Source organism: Arvicola amphibius, chromosome X (genome assembly GCF_903992535.2).
Source record: "Arvicola amphibius chromosome X, mArvAmp1.2, whole genome shotgun sequence".
Classification (NCBI taxonomy): Eukaryota; Metazoa; Chordata; class Mammalia; order Rodentia; family Cricetidae; genus Arvicola; species Arvicola amphibius.
The window spans coordinates 89,833,906-89,846,548 of record NC_052065.1 but is presented as its reverse complement, the minus strand read 5'-3'; the positions used below and the strand labels follow the sequence as shown (position 1 = coordinate 89,846,548).

Here is a 12,643-nt window from a genome sequence, read left to right as displayed (position 1 = left end):
TATTCCCTGAAGCACCGGGAATACAGATAGTTCTGTGGGAGCTTTGTCCATATAGCCGAAAAGAGTCATTGTATGTACAGGCTAGTCCATTTCACAACTATGTTGCGAAGATAAACGTCTGCAGTGGCTGCTCTCTTAGTAGTAAACGCAAATCACTTAGTACTTCATTTCTGAACAGTGTCGTTACTTCTTTTCAACTGCAGACATTTGCGGTCAATATATGTTTAAGTTCGACCTGCAATGGGGCTGGAAAACAAGTAGGGCAATGCCCACATCTTCACAGAAATCTTAGAGAAGACCACAAGAGTGTTGGAGGGAAAAAAAAAACATGTGAATGCAAATGTTTTTAGGAAACAAGAAAAGGTGTACTTTAAGGTACATTTTCAATGTTGTAAAAATGTGGGGGTTTTGTTTTTTTGTTTTTTTAATGATCCAGAAAGGCTCACTAAAAATCATCTTTAGAGAGCTTAGAGTTGAGCATTCATTTGCTTCAGGAATGCTCAGAGTTTACCTACCTACCAGTTTGGCTACAGTTGATGTGCTTGGCTAGTAGAACTGAAAGCTCTTATTACAGGCTGTTGGTTTAGTCTACAGGAGTTGTCCATTATGTTGAAGAAGATGTAAATGTTTCAGTCATACTTTTCTGAACTGATCTTCCTGGATAAACAGTCTTCCAATTGGCTGCATCAAGATTTTTCCTTTATAATTCCCACCTGGTTTCAGTTATTATATAGAAGTTCTCCTTTCCCTTAAACATTTATTGACAATTTTCAAATTCATTGAGTCTCTAGGATTTCCTTTTTTTTTTTGAAAAATATGTTTAAATGCTGAACTCCTAAACATGGGCAGTTCATGTGGTGCCCTAAAAACCTACTTGAAAAGGTCACAATTCAATTTTTTTTCTTTTCAGGAAAAAAATAAAACTGTACACTCGGACAAGGTGCTGCACTACAAAATGAAGACCTTCTATTGCCCCACTATTCTATGAATGTAAACAAAAATAGTTAAGTATAAACATTATTTTTGTGCCTTTTTCTTCACATTTTCAGCATCTCGATGCTCTTGGGTGTCATTTATGCTCAGTATAGCATAGTGCAAATTCCATATTCTCATGTTCAGAGACACTGAGATTTTTTTTCTCACTACCAAATATCACTGGTGAAGCTAAACTCTTTGGATGATAATGGCAGTAGGGAATTATTCCTTGAAAATTCCTCAGTCTCTTTCAGGGAATTATTAAGGGGTATCTGTCCATTGAGGAGTGTCAGTGGCAAATTACAGTAAGTATGGTGGTTGCCTAAGGAAGGTACTGGCAGGGTGTTGGTTGGCATCTCGTGTTTGTATCCTCTGCAACAGTGCCTCATTTGCATTGAATCCGAATGGTGGAAATCAGGGAGATCAGATTGTGATGGCACCATTGTGGCTGAGGTACTTGTCATGGCAATTGAAGGGATCGGCTGAAGTTCTCCAAAAAGCCCCTGTTCCGCAGAGTCTAGCACGTGGCAATGGGCTAGCATTTCTTTTTTCTTGATGGGCATTTCATACACTAAGTGCTTCCAAAACTTAGAATTTAATTTGCTGCTTTTGGGTCCCTTCCACTTGATCAGGGAGAGAAGTTTGATGCTCTGCTTTAGTGATTCCACTTCCTGGCAATTCACCTTTCCTTTTAATTCTGTACACTCAATCAAAATCACTTTGATTTCTCCACTGACTAGCATGTTGTGGAGTCTGCTTTCCAGTTCGAAAATACTCCATCCCCGTCGGAGAACATAGTCTGGAGTTAGCACGATAATAAGCCTTCTGCTTTGCTCAATGCATCTTGTGAGATCTTCAATGTAGGCTATAAATCACAGAAAGAGAGAAAGAGTAAAACAAAGACATTGCCAGTCTTTCAAGCATTAGGTTTGCATTCTAGAGCCAGTCATTCACTAATGTCCATTGCATTTTCTCTTTTGTACTGCACGTTCAGAAAGCCCATGTCTGCAACAATTTAGAAATTATGAACGGATTAAATCATTATTTTCTTTGCCTTATCATTACTTACAGTGTACTGATGACCCATACAAACTTTGACTGCTTCCGAGTTTAGCTGTCTTTCAATACTCTCTGTTTATTCAATCACTTAACTCAAAACAAACTTACAGACTAGTTAGTTTAGTAAACAAGTAATCAACCAGTTGATAAAAAAAATGAACAGAAGTCTTTTAATAAATGGTTATTTTACTTTTGAGTTTGGTACACGTTCTTCTTTTCTGTGTTGTATATTTACAACTTTTAACTAACAAATAATACTGGTCCACATGAGTCCTAGTTCAACTGCTAAAATATTACAGAAATTAGGTATGTGTATGCTATCAACATGAGAGATTGTGAGAGAGAGACAGCGCAGAATCTCTTCTAGCATCACAATCACCTTATTTATCAGAAGATGCTCTGTCATTTGCAACTTTAGGTCCTCAATATTGTCCTTAAGACTAACCGATAGGGAAGTGATGTGTGTTCATGTATTAAATAGGAACGATCCTTTGCTTTTTGGCTCAAGGACGAAGAATGAAGGATGCAGTTAGAGATGAGGATGGTAATGGAATAGAATGACTGGTAAAGAGGAAAGGAGGCCACATACTTATAAACAAACTTTTGTGTTGTAGTTTTGAAAACTTGTTGAATATGTTATGGCTTTCTTCCTAGTAGAAAAATACTCAAATTGCCTCTAGGTTTGTCTATCCCATGTATTAATCCCTTTTAGATCTCACTTCCCACAGTCTCATCTGCCATAAAAGGGAGCCCATATATGTGTGTTTAACAAATAGAGACTTGAACACAGGTGCTTCACCAGAAAACAGTCTTTACTAAGCAGAGCAAAAGGCCCTGTCTAATGTAAAGTGCCCTCTAGCAAAAGCAGTGCTTACAGAAGCATGGCGACATTTACCACAAAAATCTGCCCCACGTTATGGACTGCTTTTGAGCAATCACATTCAACACATATTGTGGGGGGGGGACATCAAACAGCTTGGTAGAAGCCATTTGAAAAGAGAAACTTGGTTTACAGATGCACATTTTACAGATGATCTTCTTTTTCCAGTATCATATTTTTTTTAACCACTGGCAGAAAGAAAACTTTCCAAAGCAATAATGAACATTTCTACACACCTCCACTCATAAACAACAGGAGCAACAACAAAATAAACATTTAAAAGAGATACATGGAGGTTTCCATTTAAACAATTTCTTGCTAAAAGTGTTTTTAAAAATATGCTTCAGAATATTCTCATGCAGTAGTTACATTTGACAGTACTTTCGAGTAAGAGGTTAGTCACCGAGTTAGAATGCAACCTTTCAATAATTTTAAATGCTTTCCTTTATAGATTTTGTATCCAGAGGGGAGAGTTGGCATTGCAATCTACAGAAACACTACACACATAGCAGTGAGGAGGTTTCTCACTGAGAGAACTGGTGAAACAAAATGGAAGGAAAGGTGGAAAGTTTCAATAGAGTGGAAAGATCCTATCCCAATGTATCAACAGCTCTGATGCTTCGTTTTCTTCCTTCCTTTCTGCTCCCCAAAAGAAAGAAGTTATGTGGGAAGCTTCATCATTAGAAGTTGGATCTGTAAGATACAGTAAAATAAACTATCATGCATCTTTCCCATGATGCGTCTCACCTTTTCTCTAAAGCAAAAAGAAAACACAACAGATCCCACACTCAGAATCATGGTATTGGTGCAAGAATACATGCGGCTATACTTTCCTTTTATCAGGTGGGTAATGAGTTCATTGTAATTTCACAGAATTTCTGTTACTAATAATTTCTCAAGACTTATTTTCAGGATCATTCTTGTCTCTTCAAATTGTAGACTACACTTTGAAATTTTAAAAATTAGGGCACAAACCTTTTCAATAGTCATGGTAAGTGTATCTTCAAGACAAACACTATTTTATGTCAGGCTATATTCTAAAGGTATCTTTAAAAACGAAGGTTTCAGGTGAGGTGAGTAAAAATGGCGAACGTGATCAAATCTCACTGTGTGAATTTCTCAAAGAATTAACCAAAATGTGACTATTTAGAGCAGGAATAAAAAAGATGCTTAGAGAGAGGAGTTAGGACTGGGGAAGGCAATTTAAGAAGGTAAGGACTGAACTTGGCAATCTGTCTGTCGTCTCAAGAGGAAACGGCAGTTTTCAGGGAAAAAAAAAGAGACACCAGAAGATGTAAAGATACCATCTGGGATTCTCTGTCATTTCTGAGAAAGGGGTCCTAAGTTTGGGGGCATTTTTTCAAAAGTAAAATCTATCTATCTATCTATCTATCTATCTATCTATCTATCTATCTATCTATCTACCTTGACATAAAGATAAATTGTAAGTCAAGCAGCAATTAATTTAATTGAGCTATCATGGACTTCAGTTTTCCTAGTAACTTTCTGGGATGGGGAAAAGAAGAGTGTAAAATATTTTCCCATTAGTATAGATGTCCCAGTCCACACATCTTTTATGTATTTTACTATTTTACATGTAAGCAAAATTCAATATTTATGGATTTAGGAGCATCTTAGAAACTTTTGTCCCCAGGACAAATTTATTAGGACAGTTCCCAGTCTGCTCAGCTGCACAGGGTGTGGGTGTTGAAGAGAACCTTGGAGAGAGGGAGTGGTCCCCATCTCCTGCATACTACACTGGCTGTGCTTATCCTGGCAAAGCCTAGTGGAGAGCTGAGGCAAGCATCCAGATAATTCGGGCTGAAAACCTGCTGTGGAAGAAAAAAAAAACGGAATTATCCTGGTTTGCCCTATATATACATTAATCATATGTACTGGAGTTAGACAGTCCATCAAAATTTTCCCTGGGTAGAAATAGCCTAAGTGTCCCAAAGAAAACACAAGTCATTTGCTTGGGCCTTGAATTCTGTGTTCCATTTTACTTGGTGAAAAAGCAAGTGGAAGTTTTCAGATGTGAAGCCCACATTTCACTTCTTGGGATGGTGATCAGTGGCTGGGCAGCAACCTCAGTATTTGAAAGCAGCTGGGGAGGTGCCGCTAAGAGCTGCCTGTAGAGCAGGGAGAGACTGCGAGCTCTCACTTTCTGGCTCACTCTCTGTTTTCCTCTCTTTTCTCTCTCTTCTCCCTCTCTCTACCACTTGCTGTCTCCCTTTCTTTTTTATTCTTTTTTGCTTTTTCCATTCTTTTCTTTCACCTCCAAGTTTTTTTCTTTCTTTTTCTCTTTTTCATTATTTTCTCATTCATTTCTTTCTTCGCCCCCCATCCTTCCTCATGGTTCCCTCTTTCCTTTTAGCCTTTCTCTTTTTCCTTGAAAATAAAAACAAAAATCAGACTGTCATAAAAAATGTACATAATGAAGAAGAAACAGAGGCATGGTCTAATGATTGTACTTGTTAGTCTTTAGCCAGGGAGTCTTTTGTTGGCTGTGTATGAAGCAAATGCTCAGGCAATCCTCCCCTCACCTTGGGGCTGTATATCAGTGTCTAATGACTGTGGTTTTAAACCTGGCCTTTAAGATCCATGACCTGTTTTTGGGTGGCCCATGAACAAAAAGTGACATTTTTACATTTTGAAAAGATTTTCTTTTGAGGACGTCAAATACGATATAGAATGAAAACGATGTGATCCACAAATCTTAAAGAATTTACCATCCAGACCTTTCCAGAGATTTGCCACCCCCGAATTATAGACCAGGCAGGGCGGTTAGGCTTCAAACAGTTCCAAATAAACTAAGCAGAAACAGGTATCAAGTTAAGACATTGCTGGTCCAAAGCACAGTGTCTGACAGGCAGTCAGGTTTGCCCTAGTAGGCTGTGGTTTTGTGGGAGACATTTTAGAAGCCTTCAGAAAACGTATTAAAAGGCTTGTTACCACAAAGTGATAATAAAGAAACATTTTTCAAAAAAAATCCCCAAATCCTCAGCACATCTGAATACTCATTACAGCTTGCCCTGACTTGTTCAGACAAGTTTAGCGACAGAATAGCAAAAAAAAAAAAAAAAAAAAAAAAAAAAAAATCCCTTAAAAGATACTTTTTTCTTCCCACATAAAAATATGTAATGTCCCTTAAATGAAAGGTCACAGAATCATGTCTTTTTGCAAGCTTTGATTTTAAGTAACTTCTGATGGCAGTGAAGACCAAAGGGGGTTATACTGTTTCTTTTTTTCCCTAGATGAGTCTATGAAAGCACAGGCAGAAAGAGAGACATGGAACAAAGCCAGACAAGCACATTTAACCTATTCGTGACCTCCATAACTAGGCAAAGAAAAAAATCTTCAATGGAATTTTGATTGAGGTACTTAAATTAGGATAGGAAAAATCATATTCCACATGGCAATGCCAAGAAGTATCTCCTTTTGTATTATCCAGGGGTTGGCTTCTTGCAATGCATTGTCCACTAGACCCTCCTTGGGCAATGTGCACACCACAAGCATCATTATTGGTGCAAATCCATGAAAGTGACTACCTAAAACCTTATTAAAATTATTATAAATTTGACTTTAAAATATCATTCAGAAGTCTGATAAAGAAATTCCAGTGGGTTTATTTAGAGAAGTATGATTAGATTAGAAGAACTGATCTGAAAATGAATTGTGCTTGTCTTAATAAAGCAAAGGGCAAAATGAAAGAGGAAACACTAATAAAACAGAAACAAAGAACAGCAGTCCCAATTAACTGTATTTAGAGGGATATGTATGGCTTTAAAGACTTCATACCCTTCTCATTCTAAGGCTTTGTGTTGGCTGTAGAGGTAGAGAGGACAGGAGAAAAAAAAATCAAACTCCATATTAACAGATTCTTTGGTAGTCTACCTCTGCTGATAATCTGATTTTGCAAGTTAATCAATTGGCTATTTTCACATTGTTTTTGTATTGGAACCTGCAATTATTTTAGTTTTTTTTATAAGAGTATATGGCATATTTTTAAGTTAAAAGATCAAATATCTAGGGTCTAGGCATGGCATGATTTGGTACTCTGCCAGATTCAAATGATAGTACTTTGGTATACTTAAAGATACAATTACGTACAGCTATTATACAAAAGCACAGCATTAGAAGGAGATGGAATGCATCACAGCATATAATATTCCATCAGTTTTTTTGTGAACATTAGTTAACTGATAAACATCAATGACAGTATCTTTAAAAAATATAGGTTAATACATTAATAATTAAGTTAAAAATCTGTGTTTTCACTACTATGTACTTACGATGGGAAATTTCTTAGATCCTTGGCAATCCAAGAGGCTTCTAATGAGGTACTTTTTAATTACCATTTGATTGATAATATTATTTGGATTTTAGATGGTTGTGAGAAATAATACTAGAAGAATTACACTGTATGTTGGCTGAGGTGAAAATGCTGGTGTTTGATTCCACTTTGATGGTTGTGGCATTCTGTCTATTATTTGCTGCAGAGACAGACTCCACCGTTTTCCTTTAGCCAGGTGCATGTGTAGGGGTATACTTCCCATGTGTAATATTACATTCCCTACAAAGACCCCCCCCCACCTCAATTCTCAAGTCATTAGCTTGATAGTTGACAACTAGTTAGCAGGGTGAAATTTCTGCAGCAGTTCGTTCTGGATCTACTAATAGAAGAATCATACTGAAGTAAGAGTACTGTGTAAATCCAGTTAACTTGGATTTGCTGAGAGTTTGTGTGGGAACTTTATTCTGTTACATCTCTGATTTTGGAGGCCTTATTTCCAGTCATGAGTTCTTCATACTTCCTATTGCAGCTCGCCTTTAGGAATGGTGTTTGCAGTCTGTTTTCTTTCACCTCTTTACATTTGAAGATGACCCAGAGAAAAAGAAAGCAGAGCACAAAAGGGCATCAAAATGCCCATGCTCTGTCTTCCCTCCTCCTCCTTCACCAGCCCTAGAAAGGTGCATATGTAATGAATACACACTAGTATCAACTCACTGACTATGGAACAAAGCTATTATTGCTCATGGAGATTTTCCTGTATTTCCTTCAACATGAAGACATTATCCTGCTCAGTAGATTGTTTAAAAATGCCTGTACTTTAAACTCCATATTTCCTGATTAAAATTCTGCACAATGGATTCTAACATCTACCTCAAATGATGATGAGAAAATGAGTTCATTAACCTTAGTAAATTTGGGAGGTGATTAGAGTATAATTTCTGCTCTTTTTTTTTGTTTCTAGCATGAAGGAAATTGTCAAGACATCTAACTTTATAACATGTGAGTAAATTCCAAGCAACGTTTTAAATTTTGTTGGTTGTACATGTCACCTATGCCTCACACTTTTTAGGTTACAGACATTAGATTGGCTGGAAAAGGATTTTATTCCTCCCCAAAGGCAACCTACTTGAATGGTGGCCAATCTGTTCAGCGATTGTAGGGACTATTGGCAGTGACTACTTACAGGTCCGTGCACAAAAATCTTTTTCGCATGCCTGACATCAGGAGTGACTAGGGATCATCTGACAGCGGATGTATTCTCCAGTCATTAGTCATTGCATTGTCAGAAAAATCCCATGACTAGCCCTGAGCACTAAACGACTGAAGATTAGATTATTGGGGAAAGTTCAGCAAATACGTAAAATACAATAAAAAAAAACCAAAATTTCCCCTTAAATTCATGAAGAAGTGCTAGGATTCGTGAGTGAGAGAGCGTCATAGAAACTTGGATATGAAATAAGTAAAAAATGATATTTGAGATCAAATTTGGAGATATAATGTCAAGGGACATGGTTGGTCAGCCGTACGTGTAATAATATTTTAGCTCAACTAGTGTCTTTCTCTGACATAGGCATGCATAAATAATTCATATACAGATCTTTCAAATATTTATATGAATAAAAAGGGAAACTGAGGCAATGTTTGTGAAGATTTTTTTCTTTAACTTACCACTTATGCAATTATATTTTGTCCAAAGCTTATGCTAGAATAAGCTTGAGTCATAATTGTTAATATATCACACACACACATTTTTAAGGACCTTACTTTGCTTCCTTTAAAAGTAAATAAAGGCTATAGTCCGAATTCTTCAGTTTTATTTTCTTTGTCTTAGAATGTTCTTTTCTCCCTCAAACCAGTACACTTCAGCCTGATTCCATAGCTCTTTATATTTTAATGTTTCATAATCCGTGCAGAAACTCTGAGATAAGATGGGTCCAAGAGGCTAAATGGTACTCATCCAAAAAATGTCCTCAATTTCAAGATCTCAGTTGCACAGCTGGGTTCTGTTGGTCACATGTCAGCTTCAGAGCACATCTGTTCATTCCTCAAGGATCCACTAGGCCCCATGAACACAATGTGCTCTGTGTAGGGTACTTTACACCACAAAACTCAGCAGCTGCAAGGGTGAGAAAATCTCTACTTCTCAAGTTTGTGTCTCTAGGCAGTTTGAGTAGGGTGTTTTCTATCTGGCTTTCTTTTGGTTGCTTGTCACTTCTGACATACAGATGCTTGCTGGCAACAAAGTTGCTTTCACTGTTCTCAGGGACAGATGTTTCTAGTCTGGGAAGAAATAGACCAAAGTTTTACTGGAAAGTACAAATTCTTGCCACATTTAGGCACCTAACCTGAGAAAACATAAAGAAGATTTTGGTCACTGGCTCATGAATGGAAACGTCGTTACTGCCAGGAAAATAATGCCCCAAATCTAAAGCCTTGGTCTCAGAATTTAGGGAAAATATTTGTGTCAAATATTCTCATCTCTATGGTTCACAGAAGCCACACAAGTTTCTTGGTAGGCGAGTGGTAAAGTAGAGACAACTTTAATTCATTTGGAAGATCAACATCTCTATATCTGAGCTTTCTGAGAATTGTTAATGGAGAAAAAGGGAGAGAAAAGGAGGGAGAGAGAAAGAGAGAGACTGAGACTGAGATTCCTGTACCTTCCAAATTCTGGGCATTGGAAATATTTTGAGTTGACAGGCTTGAGTGGAGTACTGTGAGAGAGGCAGAAAAATGACTAAAGATACATGAACGGGAGCAATATTCAAACTAATTTGATTCATAGAGAGTTATCATTCTACATCAAGAAGGATCTTATGAAGCTTGCTTTTATAATCCTCAAAGGTCTTGTTGATACTTTTGGAGGAAGGCATAGTCTTGGGTCAATATGCATTAAATGAGATGTGAGGGACAAAAACAGCTTATAATATTGTAACTAGGTCCCCCCACAGGAATGTGTCTATATTTATATAGCATAACCTGTTAAATGTGTACCAATGGCTGCAAATTCAGACCACAGAAGCTTCTTTAATAACACGCATACACCAGGTCCAAAATGTTCTACTCTGTCATTCATGTGTAAATCAAGTATATTATTCATATACTTCATCGACTTCCTGAATGCGTGCTAAAAATGCCAAGGAAAAACTCGTTAATCGTGACATGGTGACTGCTCAGCTAGCACTGAAATGTTGATGGAAAAGAAAAATTGTCAAAGAGTCTTTTTAAGAACTTCTGCAGGTTACACTCGCAAATCGGAATTCAGAGAACATGAATTCCCTAGTTCAGGAAGGAAGGATTAAAAGCAAACACCCTCCAGTGGTCGCATCTAAAAGTTGCATACTTTTCTCAAATGGCTGACTGTTGAAAAATATTCTTGTGTACCATCCAGTACCTCTGGATTAAGTCCGCGCTCATTCTGATGATTGTAAAAATCTTAAAAATATGAAAATGATCTTCTTTGGACTATCAAATCTCTCCTGCATTTGATTTAATGTGTAATATCTTGCTAGAATGTGAGCTCTGAGAGCTGTAATCATAGCTGGCTCACCTATCATAGTTCTGAGGTGTCAAAGACATGAAGTGCCAACAGCATCCAAGTCTTAGATGGAACACTGGCCTATATATTCAGTTTGTAACAAATTGCACACAAGTGTGACACATATTTTATGTGTGCTGGTTAGTAAGTTAATAATCAAGATAATTAAAGAGGATATAAAAAGTCTGTTTTATCTTGAGGACCAATCTGGGAGGAATTGGGTAAGGGGAAAGTATGATCAAAATATATTATATGAACCTTTCAGAGAATTAACAAAAGCATTTTTAAACAGAAAAAAAAGGGCCACCAAAAAGTAATGTCCTTGTCATTACTTGTTCTTCTCTTAAACTAGCACTGCTGAAAAAAATCAACAGATATTATGAGGCACCAAATCACTTTAAATGGTGTTAGATGACAATATCATTATGAACATAAATGAAATTCAGTACAATACTCGTGGAACTTACAATCCTATTGGTAAGAGATAAATAAATGGAACACTACCTAAAGTTATAGAACCAAACAAAATATCTTAGGTCTATACATTTATAGTAAAAAAAAAAGTACATATATACCATGAACTTGAGGTCTGAAGAGATTACTACAGATTTTCAACAAAATCAGTAAGTTATATGGACAATAATCAATAGGGTCTTCAGATGCATAGAAAGCTAACATGAACAAAAACAGTTCAGGGACACAGACACACATAAGGCATACCATAGGCATAACTTGGCTAGAGCAGGGGCTTTGAGTAGGTAGCAAAAGGAATGGGTGGTAGGAGAACAATCTGGGCAAGCAGCCAATTAAAAAAGTATTTAATAAGGTTCACAGATTTTATCCTGGAGGAAAGAGTGAAAAAGATCAAAGTTTGTGCAACAGTGCTTCAGCACTGTGGGGGCTGTACACATGGTACTGGATTACATGGAAGAGTGACAGTGTAAGAGAAGTAGAGATATAATCAATATTGTTGGAATAAATACAATTGGTGTCTAAGCTAGGATAATAGAAGTGAGAATGGAAAAGACACAAGGGACGTGGTTTGGGAGAAAGACACCGAGGCATAAGAATGACTCAGACATTGGAATATTTCTTGGGCAATCTATTGCCATGGCATTGTATTTCAAGTTATGAGAGCAGGTAAAATTACAAAAAGAAAAGCGTAGAGACAATGGGAAGAAGTCTAGAGACATTTTAATTGAAGAAAGGGAATGAACTTGTAAATATTGTTGTCTTTGGACCTTTCAATGCACATTAAAGGCATGCAATAGTAAATACACTCATACGTACATCCGCATGGTCCTCAAGAAGAAAGAGAAATGATAAAACACAGTTGGTTCCCATTTGTTTCTCATTAGCTTAATGACCATATTACTGAAGAACAGCATGATCTAGCAGAGTGAGATCTACGTTCTATGTCCAGTTCTATTTTTGACAGCCCTGTGATCTTGGGCTTCTCTGAGCCTTTGTTTCCTCATCTGGAAAATAAATACTTAATATTCTCTCTCTCTCTCTCTCTCTCTCTCTCTCTCTCTCTCTCTCTCTCTCTCTCTCTCTCTCTCTCTCTCTCTCTCTCTCTCTCTCTTAAGCAGGCATGCACACACACAGAGAATTGTAAGTCTGAAATGTGATAAAGTATAATATATGTCAAATTACCTTAAATGCCATCAAGTCTGACGATAAAGATTTAAAAGACAATATGCAAATGTGTTGTAGTGCCTTGATTTTTTCTCTCAGGGTTTTCAAAAACCTTTTGAGGGCAGGGACAATTTCCTCTTAGGCCTATGCTATCCTTATATTTTACCATGTACAAGTTCTGAACAAAGCACATATTTTTTTTTAACAAGAACAAAGCATGCATTTTGAGTTGCAACTGGATTTACTGTGAAAGCTCAAA

The 12,643-nt window shown here is 37.0% G+C and overlaps 1 protein-coding gene across 1 annotated transcript in view; it reads right to left on the bottom strand.

The window, feature by feature from the left end:
* Positions 1 to 1,142: 1,142 nt before the first annotated feature.
* The window catches only part of Il1rapl2 (interleukin 1 receptor accessory protein like 2), a 578,390-nt gene continuing 566,889 nt past the window's right edge, over positions 1,143 to 12,643 (bottom strand). The window contains exon 10 of the mRNA XM_038315799.1: positions 1,143 to 1,840. Coding sequence (XP_038171727.1) covers positions 1,143 to 1,840 — 698 coding nt within the window. The remainder of the gene's footprint in view (positions 1,841 to 12,643) is intronic.